We start from the raw sequence: 21,478 nt of genomic DNA, 5'->3' as shown, positions 1-21,478 counted from the left end.
GGATGGCATCACTGACATGATGGACGTGAGTCTCAGTGAACTCCGGGAGTTGGTGATGGACAGGGAGGCTTGGCGTGCTGCGATTCATGGGGTCACAAAGAGTCAGACACAACTGAGCGACTGATCTGATCTGATCTTTATCATCTAAGCCATATACAAAAAGTGAAATGCTTATATTCGTGCCAGATAAATATAATCAAAATAAAGTTAGTGTCACTCTATTAGTATAAGACAAATAGACTTTAAGATAAAAAGATCACCAGAGGTCAAGAGAGTCATTGCATAATGATAACAAATTCAATAAGAAGATGTAACAATTCTAGTTCTGTTCTTATATTTTTCTCTTTTTGAAGGAGAGGCTTATCTTGCTTGGTTTTAATAGCTTTTCAGATATTTCAGATTTCAGTTCAGTTCAGTCGCTCAGTCGTGTCCGACTCTTTGTGACCCCTTGGACTCCAGGGGGCCTCCCTGTCATCACCAACTCCCAGAGTTTACTCAAACTCATATCCATTGAGTCGGTGATGCCATTCAACCATCTCATCCTCTGTCATCCCCTTCTCCCACCCTCAATCTTTCCCAGCATCAGGGTCTTTTCAAATGAGTCGGCTCTTTGCATGAGGTGGCCAAAGTATTAGAGCTTCAGCTTCAGCATCAGTCCTTCCAATGAATAATCAGGACTGATTTCCTTTAGGATGGACTGGTTGGAGCTCCTTGCAGTCCAAGAGACTTTCAAGAGTCTTCTCCAACACCACAGTTCAAAAGCATCAATTCTTTGGCACACAGCTTTCTTTATATTCCAACTCTCACATCCACAGGTGACTACTGGAAAAACCGTAGCTTTGACTAGATGAACCTTTGTTGGCAAAGTAAGCTCTCTGCTTTTTAATATGCTGTCTAAATTGGTCATAAAAAATTTCAAATTTAGCTTAAACTAATAAGACTAAGTTCCACAAGAGTAGGAATTTTTATCTTTTTTTTGTTCACTTCTATTTCCCCAATGCCTAGTAAACATAGGAGCACATGTGGGTCAGGCACTCCATAAATGAAACACTTTGTTGGAAACTTATGGTGTGTCAAGTCATGTATATTGTGACATCTGGTCCCATCACTTCATGGCAAATAGCCAATTCCAGCACTCACTGGGCCCAGGTCTCCTGACTTCAGTTTCTGACCCCCAAGAGCCTGGGCAAGTCATGACATCATCCTGTAAGCTATGTGTCAGTTCTCACCCACTCTGCAGTTAGTCACAAGCTGGGGGAAAACCCAAGAAACAAAAGCAGCCATCCACAGGCTCCTGAGTGGTGGTCAAGGTGACTCAGGCTGAGATGCAGCATTGCCCATCTTGTGGCAATGCTTGTGGGCTTGTGGGCAGACACGTGGCAGCCACAGGGCCCAGTCCTGCCATGGATACAGGGCCCGTGCCTGCAGGAAGCTGCTCTCCTGGCCTCTCAGGAGGAAGCAGCCAGGACCTCTTCTCCTTTCACAAGCTAGATTCTGCCTCAGGTTCCTCCTCAGTTTCTGCAACTTCACGTCTCTGAGCCGCGTCTGTAAAATGAGATGGTGATGCCCACCTCGCACTGCCTTTGGTAATGATGAGATCGTATACAGAAAGTGCCTAGCTCCCCACTACTCTTCCTCAGGATATGACATCTGAATACTTTAATATGTCATCATTACCACTGGTGATCTCCAAGTCAAGGAGGAGGAAATAGTAAGAAGTTCATTGCCTCTTGCTCAGCAGGTAGACTTCCCTGGTGGTTCAGATGGTTAAGAATCTGCCTGCAAGGCAAGAGATCAGGGTTCCATCCCTCGTTTGGGAAGATCCCCTGGAGAAGGGAATAGCCACCCACTCTGGTATCCTTGCCTGGAGAATTCCACGGGCAGAGGAGCCTGGCAGGCTCCATTTCACGGGGTCGCAAAGCGTCAGACACGGTTGAACAGTTATCACTTTCACTTTCAGCAGGTAGATGACCTCGAGGACTGCCTTAGCCCTGTGCTTTGGGCATAGACACCTTGCACGCGACTCCTCTCTGCAGATCCCAGGGCACCCTCTCTCTCTCCCCCTCTTCTAGTCTCCCACCACAAGTTTCTCATCCCCAAGGCCAGACCACAGGTCTAGTTTATAACAAAACAGGGACAACTTTCGCTAAATCAGTGCTTCTCAAATGTGGTTCCTGCACCACCCTGATGGTAACCAGATAACAGGAGAGGAGGGCTTCACCTGTAGGCTTTCAGTGACAGTGAATCACGTGGCAAGAGAGTTCCCTTTCAACTCTTTCATAATCGCCATCATCAAGAAACTGATCATTCCAGAGGATGTGGCTGTTTTATAGATTAGAACAGACAAATATCAACAAGATCACATGACTCAGCCTAGCTGGATATTTTAGACATACAAGAAACCAATACAATATTGTAATTAACCTCCAATTAAAATAAGTAAATTTATATTTAAAAAAAATAAAGAGAAAGGATTAAAGCTGAAAAAAAAAGAAGTTTATAATGAATAAGAATAGGAAGCGCTATGCAATCGCAACTCTGCTAATGAAATAAAAACATTAAAGTGTTATCAAGGTCCCCTGTGTATCCCTCTCTGATGCTGTTCTCCTTCATTCCTCTCATGAACACATCACTTTGCTCTAGAAATTACCAGTCTCCTGAACTGACAGCTGATAATTTTCGTGCACATCCTCCCCTCCTAGGTACCTCATCCCTAGGTAGTACTTTGCAGACTGTAGTTGGTTTTATACTTGTTATGTTGTTGAACTTGAAATGTTAACATATGTAGCCTTAGTTCATGTATTTTAACTACTGTGTGAGATTCCATTGTAGCATTATGCGGCCACTTATCTATCCAGTCTACTTTGGAAGAATATTTACGTTGTTTCTAGGTTCTTAAGGTAATTTTTTTTATGGGTCAATGAAATGAGTACCTTCTTTCATTGATTTTTGTTTATGCATGTTGTTTCAAGTTATAATAGTAAAATCCAATAGCTTTGATTCTATAATTGTAAAACCCTGCTTTACATATCATTTTCACAGCTCTAAAGTCTGTAGGTGCATGCCAAGTCACTTCAGTCATGTCTGACTCTGTGCAACCCGCCAGCCTCTTCTGTCCGTATGATTCTCCAGGCAAGAATACTGGAGTGGGTTGTCATGACCTCCTTCAAGGATCTTCGAGACCCAGGGGTGGAACCCACATCTCTTATGTCACCTCTCTACAGTCACTCGAAACATCATCAGGACTTATTGATTCTACGTTTGCTTACAGCACACAGGACAGAGCTAATCAAGTAAGTCACAAACACTCAAAGATGAAATTACAGATAAGCACAGCATCTGTGTCATCATTCATAAGTATTGTAACGCCTTCCTCTCTGAGATAGACATCCTTCAGCCTTAGACATAATATATAGAAATTTGTGATTAAATTAGCATTGTTTAGCATTAAAAAACCCAAATTTGTAACAATAATCAAATAATCTTAAGAAACCCAGAATACAATCAAAATTGGAGATGGAATTTAGACTCCCTAAACAGCTGCCTTCCACTGCTGCTGCTGCTGCTAGGCAAGTTTAATGTGGTCAGTTTTCCACTGTGGGATTGTCAAACAGAATCCACTTAAAGACATTATCCTTCAGTATACACATAAGGATGAACGGCACTTTTCTTTAAAATTATCCATTTTTTCATGGGAGTGCTGTCAGATAGACTTCCTGACACATAACCTGTGATGATTCTAGAAGGAATTACGGGTGGGCAATCATGAATGACCAGTGCCACAAAAGGTGTAGTGATTATACCATTAGCTGATCTTGTGAGAAGATTCTGGAATGCCAGTATCAGAATTCAGAGCCCTTAACAACCTGTTTTAAGGTTCTCAGAAATATAATACCCTCATGGGTTTAGCAGCTTATGGACTTGCTTTTATGCGTAACATCATACTATCCTGCAACAGAAGGAGACAAAATTGTAAAGACTCAACCATTAACCCTTTAAAACTTACACGATATTCCAAAGTGTAATCGATTCGACCGACTCCATTTTTAAAATAATTATATTTATTTGGCTGCACTGCGACTTAGTTGCAGCAGGTTGGGTCTTCAATCCTCATGGCTACGTGCGGGATCTTTAGTTGTGGGAGGTGGAATCTGGTTCCCTGACCAGGGATGGAACCCAGATCCCCTGCATTGAGAGAGCCGAGTCTTAGGCAGTGAACCACCAAGGAAATGCTGTCACTGAGTCCGTTTTTAACAAACACTAAATTCCGTCACTCCGCTTGGATCCATTATGTTCAATCCATTAAAGTCACATGTGTTCCAGGATCCTTATAAAAGACATTCATGTCTGTTCTGTGTTGATTGTTATCTCTCAGGTTTTTTTGGCCATCACAAATAATGTTGCTTTGTGTGTCATAATGCACATGTCTAAGACTTTTCCTGGGTTATATAGTGAGGAGCGGAAACACTGGATATGTGCCTCTCCCATTTCAATAGTTATTGCTCAAATGTTAACGTTAGGTGATGAAAGTATTCTAAGTGGTCTCCAGCCAAGTAGGAGAGTTCTTATTTTTCTACATCCTTTGTTCTCGTTCACTCATTCACGTCCGACTCTTTGAGATCCCAAAGAGTCTCCAAGACTGCAGAGACTGCAGCACGCCAGGCTTCCCTGTCCTCTGCTGTCTCCCAGAGTTTGCTCAAACTCATGTCCACTGAGTCAGTGATGCCATCCAACCATCTCATCCTCTGTCATCCCCTTCTCCTCCTGCCTTTAGTCTTTCTCAGCATCAGGGTCTACATCCTTACTGGTAACTTTCAACATTTTTACTACTTTTCTGATGCAGACAGCTTCAGCTAGGTGCCGGTCTACCTGTAACTCCTCTATAACACTTGCTAAGCATGCTTTGTCACTAAGAGACATTGGATCTCAGGATCAGGACCTCCCATAAGCAGAAGAATATAAACATTTTACTTTCCATCTGCTCGCCACTATTCTTAGGCAAGTGACATGACTTTGCAACTGAGATAGGAATATGGAATTTCCTTCTATGATAAATAATACAGAGAAAGTAAAAGAGGGGAATAATAAAGCATGTGATAATTGTAAGACAAAAATTTTACAGGGGGACTTTGATGACTATAGACAGAGGTAATGCTGTACTCATGACTAATCACGAGGGAACACTCTGAGACCGGCGGCTTCTGCAGCAAGGTAACACCTACCTGAAAACAGCAGCATTACAGAACTGAAAGAAATTCTAGGGACGGTATAATCTGACCTGTGTTTCACATGTGATGAAACAGGGGGCCAGAGAGAGGAAATAAATTGCTGTGGTGGCCCAGAGAGTCAGGGACCAAGTGGAAGCTGGCATTCAGGTTTTCGTGACTGAGCATGTGATGCGGTACTGGACTGGGTTGGCAGGAAAGAGGAAGGCAGCCTTGGAAAAGCTGCTCTAGCTCCTGGTTCTGTGCACCCCGTGGTTGCAGTTTAATCATCCATTACCCCCATAACACATTCTTGAGGTGTTAGATGGAGTCCCATGGCCTGCTTTTGATCCCCATCTCAGGGTGTTTGATGGAGACTCATGGCCTGCTTCTCCTCTCCATCTTGGACTCTTGGGGATGGATTCTCAGGCCTGGTCCTCTCTCTCAGGTGCCTCAAAGGTGAGGTACTTAAGAACATGGTTTCCTTACTCCCCACAGCAACTGACCCACCTGCCGTCTTCTCCACAACCATGGCTGACGATTACACACCATCTCTTCCTTCTGATAAAATTCTTTTTTGGCTCCCCCGCCTCCTTTCCTAACTAATAAGTTGTAAGTTCTCAAATCTCCTCTTTTTCTCTCAGGGATAATTGATGGGCATTACCATCTTGTCCAAAGAATTGATGCTTTTGAATTGGTGTTAAAGAAGACTCTTGAGAACCCCTTGGACTGCGAGGAAATCAAACTAATCAGTCCTAATGGAAATCAACCCTGAAGACGCATTGGAAAAATTGATGCTGAAACTGAAGCTCCAATACCTTGGTCACCTGGTACAAAGAGCTGATACGTTGGAAAAGACCCTGATGCTGGGAAAGATTGAGGGCAGGAGGAGAAGAGGGCAGCAGAGGATAAGATGGTTACATAGCATCACCAACTCAATGGACATGAATTTCAGCAAACTCAAATGAATTTGAGCAAAAAATAATGGAGGACAGGGGAGCCTGGTGTGCTGCAATCTCTGGGGTCATGACTAGCGACTGAACAGCAACAGCCACCACCTTGTCCAAGAAACCGTGTGGTCTTCCAACTGCTGGGAAGAGAAATCTCAGAAAGAAAGTGGAAGTGGGGGTCAAAGTTTCCTCTTTCTCTCTAACTACAGTAAAGCAGATGCTGATCTGCTTCACAAAGTTAGTTCTGATGAAGTTGAGAACTTTCGTACAGGTACCCTGTCATTCTCTTGTCGTGGGGAAGACCTGTGTGAAGCCGTAAAACTTCGTGATTGTAGAATTATTCTTAAAAGTATAGGGTTGGTCAAAAAGTTCATTCGAGTTTTTCTGTTATACTTTATGGAAAGACTTGAACCAACTTTTTGGCCAACTCAATATTAAATTTTTGGGCTTCCCTGGTGGCTCAGATGGTAAAGAATCTGCAAGGCAAGAGATCCAGGTTCAATCCCTGGGTCAGGAAGATCCCCTGGAGAAGGAAATGGCAACCCACTCCAGTATTCTTGCCTGGAGAACTCCATGGACAGAGGAGCCTGGTGGGCTATAGTCCTTGAGGTTGAAAAGAATCAGACACAACTGAGCTCTAACATTGTACTTCACTTCAAAATTAAATTTGTACAAAAAAGTACAGGATATACCCAGCCTGCAAAAATTATTGATTTGCCCTGTGAATTATGCTTAAAGGCCTAAAAAGTATGCAATTTTGTTTATCTTAATTGATAATTTGTTGCCCAGAGGATATTTACCTCTATATCTCTGCTGAAAAGTATACTTTGTTAGGTGAGAAGAGCTTTAGAATTTCTATCTTCTACCTCTCAGCCTTTATACATAAAATTTATAATGTCATAGTCTTGTTGGACTGCTTATTCTAGCCCAGAGTTGAGTCCATCTCATTTAAAATTCTGTATTAATTTCACATTGCTGTTTAGCTTATGCCTTTTTGCATTATGTTTTAGTGGTTCTTCAAGGGCTATTTTTTAAGAGACACTTCAGATTTTTAAAAAATCTTTATTTATTTATTTTTGGCTGAGCTGAGTTTTCATTGCTGCACAGGCTTTTCTCTAATGTAGTGCTCAGGTTTCTCACTGTGGTGACCTCACCTGTTGCAAAGCATGGACTCTAGGGCTTGAGGGCTCAGCAGTTGTGGCTCCCAGGCTCTAGGGCACAAGCGGCACATGGGCTTAGAGGCTGTTCAGCATGTGGGATCCTCCCGGGCCAGGGATCGAACCTGTGACTCCTGCATTGGCAGGTGGATTCTTTACCACTGAACCACCAGGGAAGCCCCTCAAAGGCTTTTAATATATATTTTCCACTCTCTCAACCAACATAGAGGAAACGTTACACCACTTAATATAAAGTACAGATTGCCACCATATGGGTCCAACAATCACACATTATGCTACACCATCCTTTATGCTGTATCCATCGTATATATTATATCTGCTGCTGCTAAGTTGCTTCAGTCCGACTCTGTGCGACTCTGTGCAACCCCATAGATGGCAGCCCACGAGGCTCCCCCGTCCCTAGGATTCTCCAGGCAAGAACACTGGAGTGGGTTGCCATTTCCTTCCCCAGCGCATGAGAGTGAAAAGTGAAAGGGAAGTCGCTCAGTCATGTCTGACTCTTGGCGACCCCACGGACTGCAGCCTACCAGGCTCCTCTGTCCACGGGATTCTCCAGGCCAGAGTACTGGAGTGGGGTGCCATTGCCTTCTCCATATATTATATCTACATGTATTTAAAAATCACAAGATAGTATCATACCTTTTGCTTTAAGCAGTTATGTTTTTAAATAAATTAAGGAGAAAAAAAAAACAATCTTTCGGGACCTCCCTGGTGGCCCAGTGGCTGACTCTGCACTCCCAGTGCAGGGGCCCCAGGGTTCAATCCCTGGTCAAGAACTATGTGTTGTGACTAAAAGATCCTGTGTGCCACAAATAAGATCTGGCACAGCCAAATAAATACATTATTTAAAAATAAATTAAAAAACGTTTATACTTACCTAAGGTTACTATTTCTGACACTCTTTAGTTCTTCCCAACTGGTATCTAACTGAGTTTCTAACTGGTATATAATTTTCCTTCCATCTAAAGAACTTATTTTAGCATTTCTTAAAATGCAGGACTATTGCAACATACTCTTTTAGTTTTTTAAGTCTGAAAATATCTATTTTCCCCACATACTTGAGGGATAGTTTCACTGTTTTAGAAGCCTGAGTTGACCATTTTTTCCTTTTCAGTTCGTCCAAGATACTGTTCCACCGTCTTCTGGTATCCATGATGTTGAATGAGAAGTTAGTGATGACTCATGTGCCCTCCTGTATGTAATGTGCTCTTGTCTTGTTTTTTTATTTTTTGGCTGTGCTGTGTGGCATGCGGGATCTTAGATCCCTGATCAGGGATTAAACCTCCACCCCCTGCATTGACAGTGTGGAGTCTTAACCACTGGGCCACCAGGGACGTCCCTGCAATGCGATCTTTTGATCCGGCTCCTTTCACAAATTTCTCCTGATCTTTAGTTTTCTGTTGTTTGACTATGATGTGCCTACGTGTGGATTTCCTTGCGTTTGTCTTGCTGAGCTTCATGGTTTTCATGCTGTTTAATTTTCACCAAAGTTGAGAAATTTGGGGCTTTATTTCTGTGACCTTTTTTCTACCCCACTCCCTCACTTCTTCCGTCCTTGTAAGTATGTATAAGTTGGACCTTTTGACATTGTCCCACAGATCCTTGAAGCTCTTTTCTTTTTCAATCTTTTTCTCTCTGTTCTTCAGATCAAATAATTTCTATTGTGACACCTTAAGGTTTCTTCTGTTATCCCCTTTTTGCCATTAATCCAATCCAAAGACTTGTAAATTTTCCTACATTGTAATTTTCACTTTGATCATTTCCATTTGGTAATTTTTAGTAGTTTCTGTTTTTCTGCTGAAAGTTCCTATTTTTTTATTTTCATGAGCATGTTTTCCTTGGCACCCTTTATGTCTATTTCATTCATGGTTAGAGTCACTGCTTTAACAAATCCTTGTCTCAGGACTTCCCTGGCAGCCCAGTGGTTTAAGACACCACCTCTCAATGCATGGGGTACAAATTCAATCCCTGGTCAGGGAGCAAAGATCCCATATGCCTCCAGGCCCCAAAAAAACAAAACATAAAACAGAAGCAATATTGTAACAAAGTCAGTAAAGACTTGAAAAATAGAAAGATTTTAAAAAGTAAAAATAAAAAGATTTTTTAAAAATCCTTGTCTGCTAATTTCAACATCTGGGTCATCTGGGGGTCAATTTCCATTGATTATCCTTTTCTCCTGAGAATGGGTCCCTTTTTCCTATCCCTTTATAGTCAGGTAATTTTGGATAGGTACTGCCTATCACAATATGTGATACGTGGCTCAAAATAGCCTGGAGTTAAACTCCCCTCTCGGTCCTCCCCACCATTCTATGCAAAACAAAGAACTCTCTCACCGGAAGGAAAAAAAACGAGAAAAAAAGGTTGATTACGCCCAGCTCCCAGTCGGTCCCAGCCTCTGGCTGATCTCCAGAATTCCTTGCCCCAGCCGTTTAAGAGATAACTACTCCGAATAACCTTGGAGAAGAACAGGCCCCCTTAAGACAGTAGATTTCCTCATATATGCCTATATATACTTGCTCTTTTCTTGGGTTAGCTCACTAATCTGACTGCTGCCCCTTCTCGCCTCATTAAAGGTGATACATTCTTGTAAAGTGCCCGTCTCATTCTTTTTCTGAACCTCGCCTTTTCTAACTCCATAGAAAGAAGGAAGAAAGAAAGTGAAGTCGCTCAGTCGTGTCCGACTCTTTGCGACCCCATGGTCTGTAGCCCACCAGGCTTCTCTGTCCATGGGATTCTCTAGGCAAGAATACTGGAGTGGGTTGCCATTTCCTTCTCCATACCCTACAGTAAACACTCTGGATTGTGTTCTAATCTGAACAGGGTTAATTTGGTTGTTGCTGCTGTTTCAGCAGGCTCCTATATTGGCTGGAATCAAATGCCTAGTCTCCTGCCCTCAACACAACCCCCATGGTAGGTTACAACTCAAATTTCAGCTCAGTTCCTTTAGCCTTAGTTGAGCTGTGAATGCATGAATGAACAAGAACTCGAATGAGCCGTGAATGCAGGGTTCAGAGGTCAACCATACATTTGGACAGTTTATACCCAGAATTTAGAGCAACTTCTCTCTGTCTCTTTCCTTCTTGGAATTTCTACTCCCACTTTCCAGCAACTATTGTTATCTCAAATTTTGTCCTCTGGTTATTCGGGGCAGTAAAACTTTTTTCTTTTTCCAAGCAGAATTTTACTTGCCCTGCAGAACACAGACTGAGACCTCCTTGAGCTAAACTAATGAGCTGGGAATTCACCAGTGATATTCTTGTCTTCCACATATTGACTCCTGTCCAGGGTCTGCCTGCTCTGATTGCTCCCCAGGGCCTTCAGGTAGCTGTTTTTTATACTTTCTTCTGCCTCCCAGCCATCAGAGCTTATAGTTGTCATTGTGGTAGTGTTGGTCAAATAGGAACTCTCACCCATACTGGAAGTGGAAATCCCTATTTGTCTCACTGAAATGAACAATGCAAATGGTCCCATCTGAGAGATGGTAAAATGAGGCCAGGAAAGGAAACAAGGTCACAGTGCGTTTCTGGAAGAGCAATCAGCTATGATATAAAAAGCGGGGGCTGAGGTTTTTCAGGGTAGAATCCTACAACAGACTGGCACCTATGCAAAGCCTGTTTTCCGTGTTATTAATTGGGGATAATATTAGTAATAGTCAATTTTCATGAAGTGCTTACCAGGACCAGCACTAAGCCCCTTATACATACTACCTCTTTTAATCCTCAGAAAAATCTGATGAGATTGAATTATTTTTCCTGGGAGATTTTTCAGAGGAAGGGACTGAAGTTTAATGAAGCTGAGCCCAAGGTGACACAATTGCTTGCATGATTAATCAATAATCATAATGGCTCATATTTATTGAATTCAAATTTATTGAACTATTATCAAGTTGTGGATGATGTGCTGGGTACTCTCCAGGCGTTATCTCGCTTACTCCTCCCTACAACTCTAAGATGTAAATACCATTATTATCACTTCATGTTTTTGTAACAGGGGAGAGTCAGTTTTGACTCTTCCATGCAAGATCTGTGTCTTTGGCTGCTTTTGTTATTATAATCACACATAATGGCCTGCCTCAGAGAATCCTTCCCCTCTGCCTCTTAAACTAAAATGCCTCTGATCAGAACCCTGTCCACCTGTAGATGGCAGGAAGGAAAAAAATTAACACATCTCCCTGCCTGAGGCTTGCCCTTCTAGGAGACACTTATAAGAGTAAATGGCCTCTACTCTGTTTCCTCACCTCCCTGCCATCTCTGATACCTAAAAGGACCTGGTATCCAGACCGGGACAAGATGGTTATTTTGAGTCTTTAGTCTGCCGTCTTCTCGGTCAGGCTTGCGGAATAAAGCCGTGTTCATTCCTTGCCTCAGTACCTCGCCTCTTGGATTCATTGGCCTGCCCTGCCATGAGCAGAGTGAGCTTGGACTCGGTAACGTTTCCAGATGGAGAAATGGCAGCAAGGAGAGGCTAAGTAACTTGCCAAACATCAAGTAATTGGGGATTTGAACCCAGCAGACTGGCTCCAAACCCAACTGCTTAATTGCTATGCCCCAGTGCCTTCTTGTTATGATGCAACATCCGAGAAAGCCTATCACCTTATAGGTCCTCAAAGAGGCAAGTCTTGTTCCTCTTAGTAAATACTGGATTGGGTCTAAAGGAATCCACAGAGCCGTGACCCTCTTTGGCATACGCACACGCAAGGTATGCACGTATCTATGGGTCTAAATCAAGACCAGAACCCATTTCCATCAATTCATCAGGCAACCCCAGCCTAACGTGCAAATGAGGAAATCCTCCTTAGCAGGAATAAGCTGCAGAGGTTCCCCCATCCTGATTTTCACTTCACATTTTGGATGCTACAAGCTGGGTGAGCAGAGATACCAGGCGCTAGCCCAGGGGAGCTGCCCTGCATCTGAGCGCTACCATGAATCACTTCCAGACCATCCTGTCTCAGGTCCGGATGTTGCTCTCTAGCCATCGGCCGAGCCAAGTGCAGGCGCTTCTGGACAACCTGCTGGCGGAAGAGCTCCTCTCCAGGGAGTACCACCATGCCCTGCTCCATGAGTCTGATGGTGAGGCTCTGGCCAGGAAGATCTCCTTGACCCTGCTGGAGAAAGGAGACCCAGACTTCGCCCTCTTGGGGTGGATCTGGAGTGGGCTGCAGGCCCCCACAGCAGAGAGGGGCCCCAGCTACAAGGACCCTGGTGGTAAGTTGCCATCCATCCCTTTTTTCTCATGGAGCCATGTCTGGCTGTCAGCAGCTCAGGGCTTTTCCCTCTAATCTCTGAAAGGGAGGTCCTCATGTTCATCTCTGTCCCAAGCTGAGAAGGCAGAATGAATAGGAATCGGGGTCTCTGGTTGAGCTGGCAGGAGCAGCAAGTGCTTAGAGAGCTCAGGCTGGGATGCCGAGAGCATTGGCAGAACAGTGCGCTTCCCACTCTGCTTAAAAGTAAACCGTCCCGGAGGCACACAGCCAAATGCCCACTGGGTTTGCTCTCTGAGCTCCCTGGGTACCTTAGGCATGTGCAAGGCCCTGGTGAAGGGCACAGATGGACAAATCAGCCGCTGCCTGCAAGTGGGAAAGACGGATGCCGGCACAATCAGTGTGTCTCAAAGCTGAAGACATAGGTTGCCACAGAGAGGAAGGGCTGAAGAGCTGGAGAGCAGAGATTGCCGTGTGTGCACATGTGTGTGTGAGCATGTGTGTGCATGTTTGCGTGGGCGTGTGTGTGTGCATGTGTATGCACGTGCCTGTGTGTGCATCCGGGTCATGAAGAGAGAGGGAAACTGAAAGACACACAGGGAGGAAGAGAAAGGGAAGGAGAGACAGGAGAGAAAGAGAGGGAGGTAGACAGAAGGACAGAAGAAGGGAGGAAGGATGGGAGGAAAGAAGAGAGAGAGGGAGGAAGACAGAGAAAGAGGGGGAGAAAGAGAGAGAGAGACAGAAGAGGAACCAAGTTGAAGAGAGTGTCTTATTTTTAAAGGGTACTGCTGACTCCTGATTCATCTTAAAGCGGGAAAAAAAGCCTATGCCATACCATTTCCACTCGCATCCTTGGCTCCTCAAACATTTTAGGTCTTCTTTCCCACTTGCAAGAAGGTTCTCACTTTGTTGCAAACAAGAGTCTTCTTAATTTTTATTTTTGGACATACCTCGCAGCTTGAGGGATCTTAGTTCCCCCAACAGGTGTGTCAAACCCAGGCCGCCCTCCACAACCCAGCCGCAGAAGCGTGGAGTCCTAACCACTGGACCACCAGGGAATTCCCACTAACAACATTCTTCCTAAAGACACTTACTTTTCAGCCTCCGTTACATAAACCTGTGCTTTCCCAATTTTGTGAGCTGATGTCATAAATTCTAGTCCTTGGTCTTTTTATGGTTTTGGAGTAACTTACAACTTGATATAATCACAATTCACATTTATTGAGTATTTCGTTGCTTGCCAGGCACACCTAAGCCAGTGGGTTTTCTCATATCCACCCTAACCCTTTAATGATTTCATGCATTGGAGAAGGAAATGGCAACCCACTCCAGTTTTCTTGCCTGGAGAATCCCAGGGATGGGGGAGCCTGGTGGGCTGCTGTCAATGGGGTCGCCCAGAGTCGGACATGACTGAAGTGACTTAGCAGCAGCAGCAGCCTTATGTTACACAGGAAGAAAAGACAGAGACTGCCCAGAGGTGACCAACTCCGGTCCCCAAGCAGGAAGTGTTGAGGCTGGATTTGAAGGCAGACACACTTGTGGCTCAGTCTGGTCTTAAGGGCTAAACAGCCTCTTAATGATTTTGCCATGGGCTCCAGGGCAGTTGTAGGCATTTCTCCAACTCTTCTGCCAAGATACATGTTTACAAGGGGTGGGCTGTCTTCCTGGGTGAATTCTCACCCAGATCATCTCTGTCTGTTCCTCAGACACATCTTTTACTCTTCCCCTCCTAAAAGACCCCAGGGGGGCTGGGACATCTCTATCACCTGAATGACCCCCCTGATTTCTTAATGGGAGTGCAAGCCACTTATGGGGTCTTTTTAAAAACTTTTTTATTTTATATTGGAGTATAATTGCTTTACAGCAGTGCGTTAGCTTCAGGTGTACAGCAAAGTGACTCAGGGATACATATACATGTATCTACTCTTTTCTCGAATTCCTTTCCCATTTAGGTTGTTACATAATATTGAGCAGAGTTCCCTGCAGCATAAGGTAGGTCCTTGTAGGTCCTTCCTCTTGTTGTTGCTATTCAGTCGCTAAATTGTGTCTGACTCTGCGACCCCTTGGACTGAAGCACACCAGGCTCCTCTGTCCTCCACTATCTCCTGGAATCTGCGCAAATCCATGTCCATTGAGTCAGTGATGCTATCTAACCGCTGTCTCATCCTCTGCCGCCCTCTTCTCCTTTTGCTTCAATCTTTCCCAGCATCAGGGTCTTTTCCAAAGAGTCGGCTCCTTGCATCAGGGGGCCAAAGTATTGGAGCTTCAGCTTCAGCAGCATCCTTCCAAGGAATATCCAGGGTTGATTTCCTTGTCCGTTATCTATTTTAAATACAGCAGTGTGTACATGTCTCTCCTAAAGATGCTACCAAAAAACTACTAGAGCTCGTCAATGAATTTGGCAAAGTTGCAGGTTACAGAATTAACACACAGAAATCTGTTGCATTTCTCTACAATGAAAGATCAGAAAGAGAAATGAAAGGAACAGTCCTCTTTACCATTGCATGAAAATGAATAAAATACCCAGGAATAAACCTATGGAAGGAGGCAAAAGACGTGCACTCTGAAAACTGTAAGATGCAGAGGAAAGAAACTGCAGAGAACACACATGGCCTATGCAGTCTTGATGCAGATGCCAACTTCAGGGGGTGTCAAGGCCTTCCTCTCTCCTCGACACACCCCCTGCAAACTGCAGCCTCCTCCACTCTGCTGGCTGCCCACACCTCTGCTCCTCCCTCTCGCTTCAAGGGCGGGTTCCTGTTATTAAACTCAGTTTCCTCCCAGGGGATGTAATATATTTATTTCTGATGCCATGTGACTCTAGAAAGGGAACTGAGCTCCATGCGGTCTTCAGGAGCCTGGGAGACAAGGAAGGATACATCACTTCCTTTCCTTGTTGCTCCCCCACCACCCTCTTCCAGGCCAGCTCCTCCCAGGCCTGTGAGACTCCATCTGTAAGGACTACAGGCAGTGATGCAGCCAGGGGGCAAGGAGAGGGAGCAGCCTTCGGACGGGGACAAGGAGAACAGGGGGAGGAGAAGTGTGTGGTTTGTAGAAATAAAGGGCACTGACTTGAGTTTCAACAGGGCTTCAGAAAAAAGGAAATCGGAGTGTGAAGTTTTTGTAACTCTCTCTACAACCCTATCGTGATCGTCACCCTCCGCTGCCCTAAACCCTGCACTGGCTTCCCGTGTCACTCAGAGGAAAGCTAAATCCGGACGATTCCCATGAGGCCCTTCAAGATCTGGTTCATCCCTGCTCTGCTCCCACCCTATACTCCTGCCGTCTCATCTTCTCCAGCCATGCTGGTACTCTTGGGGTCCCTGGGACAGCGGGCACACTCCCTGCCACAGGACCTCTGCACATGCTGTTGCTTCCTTCTGAACACTCTTTTCTCCAGATATCTTCTGGGTCAACCTCCTTGAATCCTTTAGCACTTTCCTCAAATGTCACCTTCTCAGGGAGGCCTCCCCTGATCATCCTATTTAAATTTGCAACTCCCCCTCCACACTCTGAGTACCACTCCCCACACTGACATGTTTACCTTTGATACACTTTACTTTTGTATTATGTTTGTTGCTGATTATTTATTTAGTCAAGCTGCACGGCTTGGGGGATTTTAGTTCTCCGAGCAGGGACTGAACCCGGGCCCTTGGCAATGTGAGCAGAGTCCTAACCATTGGACCCTCAGGGAGGTTCCTTTGTTTGCTGCCTATTGTCTGACTCTTTCACTGGAAAGTAAGCACCCTGTGGGGAGAGATCTATGCTTTTATCACAGATGTATCCCGAACACTTAATATAATGCCTGGAAAAGGATAGGTGTGCAATGTGTGTTTGTTGAATATTAGACTACTGGATGGTAGGTAGATGGATGGGTGGGTGGGTGGGTAGATGAATGGTTGATGGGTAGGTGCATAGGTGGATGGGTGCTGAGTGGTGGGTGGGTAGGTGGTTGGGTGATGGGTGGGTGGGGGTTGTGTGGGTAGTGGGTGGGGGCACAGGTGAATGGTTGATAGGTAGGTAGATGGATGGGATAGATCATGGATGGGTGGGCGGGTAAGGAACTGGATAGGTGGATGGGTGATGGGAGGGTAGGTGGGTAGGTGGCTGGGTGATGAGTGGATGGGGGCTGTGCGTAGGTGCGTGGGGGCATAGGTGAATGGTTGATGGGTAGGTGGTTAGGTGGGTGGATGGATGGGTGGGTGGGTGGGCGGGCAGGTGGGAAGGATAGGTGAATGGTTGATGGGTAGGTGGTTAGGTGGGTGGATGGATGGGTGGATGGGTGGGCGGGGAGGTGGGAAGGATAGGTGAATGGTTGATGGGTAGGTGGTTAGGTGGGTGGATGGATGGATGGGTGGGTGGGTGGGGAGGTGGGAAGGATAGGTGAATGGTTGATGGGTAGGTGGTTAGGTGGGTGGATGGATGGGTGGGTGGGTGGGCGGGCAGGTGGGAAGGATAGGTGAATGGTTGATGGGTAGGTGGTTAGGTGGGTGGATGGATGGGTGGATGGGTGGGCGGGGAGGTGGGAAGGATAGGTGAATGGTTGATGGGTAGGTGGTTAGGTGGGTGGATGGATGGATGGGTGGGTGGGTGGGGAGGTGGGAAGGATAGGTGAATGGTTGATGGGTAGGTGGTTAGGTGGGTGGATGGATGGGTGGGTGGGTGGGTGGGGAGGTGGGAAGGATAGGTGAATGGTTGATGGGTAGGTGGTTAGGTGGGTGGATGGATGGGTGGGTGGGTGGGTGGGGAGGTGGGAAGGATAGGTGAATGGTTGACGGGTAGGTGCATAGGTGGCTGGGTGACGGGTGACTGGGGAGATGGATGCGTGTGTGGATGGCTCCTGTTTACCATTACTCTCACTCTACAGATGAGTACTCTGAGGCACAGGGAGGTGAATGATTGCCTCAATCATGGCCTGGGGAGGGGTGGCTATTAGATCTCATGGGCCCAGATCACTCGTTTCTCTTTCTAGTTGGCTGCCTCTTTTGAATAACCCAAAGGGATACCGTAAGTCTACCCGAAGCAGGCTGACCATCTTCAAACTGAAACCATCCTGATGATTCAGAAGTCACCTTTGGATATGATAATACTTCAGCTGCAATTGTGCAGGAAGTGCACTTCTTTGGGGTTGACTCTGCTGCACAGAAAAGCACATGTGCATCCAGCCCCCAGCAAGCCCGGTGGAGGCCCAAGAGTCGGGACAGAACTCAGCTACCTGACTGGGGACAGTGAGTGACAACCCCTGGAGGACAGTCAGAGGCCAGAGAAGAGAGACTTAGTGTGGCAGTATGGAGGGAGAACTAGGCTGGAAGCTGAACAGCTCTAGTCCTGCAGCCATGCCCTGCTGCTTACAAATTGTGTAACCTTGGCCACATGCCTGAACAAGTCTGACACTCAGTTTTTTCATCACTAAAATGGGAGTGATGATATAAACCTCCCAGGGTCATAGCGAGGGTTCAGTGAGATGGTGTCTGAGAAACTATCCTAGGAAGCGCTTGGCATTAGACAGATAACTCTAGGAATGTCAGACACATACATATTGTGCTGTGATCAATCACTTAGGCATGCATGCTTAGTTGCTTCAGTTGTGTCTGACTCTCTGTGATGTCATGAGAGTCATGACCACATGAGCCCACCAGGCTCCTCTATACTGGAAGAACTGTCCCAGGCAAGAATCCTGGAGTAGGTTGCCATTTCCTCCTGCAGGGGATCTTCCTGACCCAGGGATTGAACCTGCATCTCTTACATCTCTTGCATTGGACTGGGGGGAGGATAAACCAGGGAGTTGAGTCTGCAGTCTCTTTGAGGGCTCCACATCACATCTAGACACCTACTCCAGTGCTGAGTGTGAGGCCGCTATGTGCATCTGAGAGTTAATGTGACTCCAAGCTGGCACGTTGGTTAAGCACATATACCGTGGCCTCAGCCAGCCTCGGTGCCAGCTGTGACTCCCTGATTCCAAGGGCTAGGATGCCGATCCCTTCCTGGGATCCCTCGGTTTCCCCATCTGTAAAATGGAGGCGATACTAGCATCCAGAGTGGCTATTCCGAGAATTCAGTGATATCATCCAAAACACAGGCATTGCTGCCAGCATGAAAGCTCGTTCTGACTCGTCAGCCTCCAGGGTGGCATTTGGGGCAACCGCAGACTCAAGGTGAATGGAAGGATGACCGGTGGCAAGGTCAGACCCAGCCGGCCTCAGGTTTGTGGACGGAGACACAGCGGTGCTCTTGGGGCGAGCCTTCTCACAGGCTGTGGGACGCCCCTGCCGTGGCTTTACATCTTACTGTTGCCGTTGGCTTTCCTTCATTATTTTGTCTCTCTGTGTTTTCACAGTGTGGTAGTTTTACCCGTGAGAACTCTGTTCTAGGAAACACAGAACAAAGCCTCCTTCTAGGATGTTGCCTGATCTATTGGAAAGGGAGGGACATACCCCAGACTGTTAAGTTCTTCCTGTCACTTCCTTCCCCATTTGGTCCTTAGGATGAGAGTCACCCGAGCCAAGATGCAGAGGGGAGGAAGGCTGCACCCTCCCTTCTTTCTACCCCTTTTTCCTCCCCAAACCCATTCCTGCTCTGATCCCTGGTAAGTGAGTCTCCGCTGGCTCCTGGAAGGAGATGTGTTGGCAAGGACCACTTGGTTTTCACCTTGAGTGGCTTCCCAGCCAGCCAGACTTCCTTCACCTTCACCCACATGAGCCGCAGAAGCAGAAACACCTGCAACCGGAAGTTGGCAAGTCCCCATGGGTTTTCCCGGGGTTGACCAGGGGCCTGTTCTATTCTCGGCTTGGCTCCCGGTCTGGCACCTGACTCAGCCAGGGACTGTTTCTGTTCTTTGTTGTTCCCTTGAGCATCTCACCTGTGTCCTTACTTACCATTATTGGTCTCTCCCACTGCCTGCTCTCAAACTTACCTGGTCTACCCAACTGACTACTGTCAGTGCTCAGTCGCTTCAGTCTTGTCTGACTCTTTGCACCCCTCTGGACTGTAGCCCATCAGGCTCCTCTGTCCACTGGATTCTCTAGGCAAGAATACTAGAGTGGGTTGCCATGCCCTCCTCCCGGGAGTCTTTCTGACCCAGGGACCAAACCCTCATGTCCTATGTCTCCTGCATTGGCAAGTAGGTTCCTTACCACCAGTACTACCCAGGAAGCCCCAACTATACTAATATCTACTAACCAATTGATCAACTTACATCTACTATCTAATTCTATCAACTTATCAATATTTCATTTCTCTGACTGCCCAAATATTTATGTATCAGCTGATTCACCCACCTTCTTATCAACTAATCCACTTGTACATTTACCCACGAACAGGTCTATGTTCTCAGATACCTTCCGACCTGCCTAATTTGCCTTGATGTTATTCAGTCACTAAGTTGTGCCCAACTCTTTGTGGCCCGTGGACTGCAGCACGCCAGGCTTCTCCATGCTTCACTGCCTCCCTGAGTTTGCTCTAACTCATGTCCATCCAGTCGGTGACACCATCCTCTGTTGTCGCCTTCTCCTCCTGCCTTCAGTCCTTCCCAGCATCAGAGTCTTTTCTAATGAGTTGGTTCTTTGTATCAGGTGGCCAAAGGATTAGAGCTTCAGCTTCAATATCAGTCCTTCCAATGAATACTCAGAATCGATTTCCTTTAGGATTGACTGGTTTGATCTCCTAATTTGCCTACATATTAGGTTTTGTTCTCTCTACTCCCCCACCTCTTGTCTGATCTCTCTTCCTTGCTTTCTCACCTCCTTACTTCCCTCTCCCTTAAGCATTTATTTAGCATCTGCTAGAAATGAGGCAGGTCACCAAAAAGGGTAAGAAAAGATACTTACAACCTAGTACAGGAGGACTCTCCATCCATTTAGAGGTTGTCTGCCTTAATCAAATTTAAACGCCAACCATTCACTCAAACAATCTTGGCATCCTTTTCAAAAAGAAAGTCAAACATATTCAGTTCAGTTCAGTTCAGTCACTCAGTCGTGTCTGACTCTTTGCGACCCCATGAATCGCAGCACGCCAGGCCTCTCTGTCCATCACCAACTTCCGGAGTTCACTCAGACTTACGTCCATCGAGTCAGTGATGCCATCCAGCCATCTCATCCTCTGTCATCCCCTTCTCCTCTTGCCCCCAATCCCTCCCAGCATCAGAGTCTTTTCCAATGAGTCAACTCTTCACACGAGGTGGCCAAAGTACTGGAGTTTCAGCTTCAGCATCATTCCCTCCAAAGAAATCCCAGGGCTGATCTCCTGCAGAATGGACTGGTTGGATCTCCTTGCAGTCCAAGGGACTCTCAAGAGTCTTCTCCAACACCACAGTTCAAAAGCATCAATTCTTCGGCACTCAGCTTTCTTCACAGTCCAACTCTCACATCCATACATGACCACTGGAAAAACCATAGCCTTGACTAGATGGACCTTTGTTGGCAAAGTAATTTATCTGCTTTTGAATGTGCTATCTAGGTTGGTCATAACTTTTCTTCCAAGGAGTAAGCGTCTTTTGATTTCATGGCTACAGTCACCATCTGCAGTGATTTTGGAGCCCAGAAAAATAAAGTCTGACACTGTTTCCACTGTTTCCCCATCTATTTCCCATGAAGTGATGGGACAAGATGCCATGATCTTCGTTTTCTGAATGTTGAGCTTTAAGCCAACTTTTTCACTCTCCTCTTTCACCTTCATCAATAGACTTTTTAGTTTCTCTTCACTTTCTGCCATAAGGATGGTGTCATCTGCATATCTGAGGTTATTGATATTTCTCTCGGCAATCTTGATTCCAGCTTGTGCTTCTTCCAGCCCAGCGTTTCTCATGATGTACTCTGCATAGAAGTTAAATAAGCAGGGTGACAATATATAGCCTTGACGTACTCCTTTTCCTATTTGGAACCAGTCTGTTGTTCCATGTCCAGTTCTAACTGTTGCTTCCTGAACTGCATATAGGTTTCTCAAGAGGCA

The 21,478-nt window shown here is 45.8% G+C and overlaps 1 protein-coding gene across 2 annotated transcripts in view; it reads left to right on the top strand.

Annotated features, from left to right (window-relative positions):
* Positions 1 to 12,148: 12,148 nt before the first annotated feature.
* The window catches only part of CIITA (class II major histocompatibility complex transactivator), a 59,554-nt gene continuing 50,224 nt past the window's right edge, over positions 12,149 to 21,478 (top strand). The window contains exon 1 of one of the 2 annotated variants that reach the window (XM_027527335.1): positions 12,149 to 12,536. In XM_027527335.1, the coding sequence (XP_027383136.1) occupies positions 12,254 to 12,536 (283 nt within the window). In that variant the 5' untranslated portion in view covers positions 12,149 to 12,253. The remainder of the gene's footprint in view (positions 12,537 to 21,478) is intronic. The other variant, XM_027527334.1, reaches the window with a different exon arrangement.

Source organism: Bos indicus x Bos taurus, chromosome 25 (genome assembly GCF_003369695.1).
Source record: "Bos indicus x Bos taurus breed Angus x Brahman F1 hybrid chromosome 25, Bos_hybrid_MaternalHap_v2.0, whole genome shotgun sequence".
NCBI classification, from domain to species: Eukaryota; Metazoa; Chordata; class Mammalia; order Artiodactyla; family Bovidae; genus Bos; species Bos indicus x Bos taurus.
The sequence above is the reverse complement of the archived record's forward strand: the minus strand, read 5'-3'. Positions and strand labels throughout refer to the sequence as shown.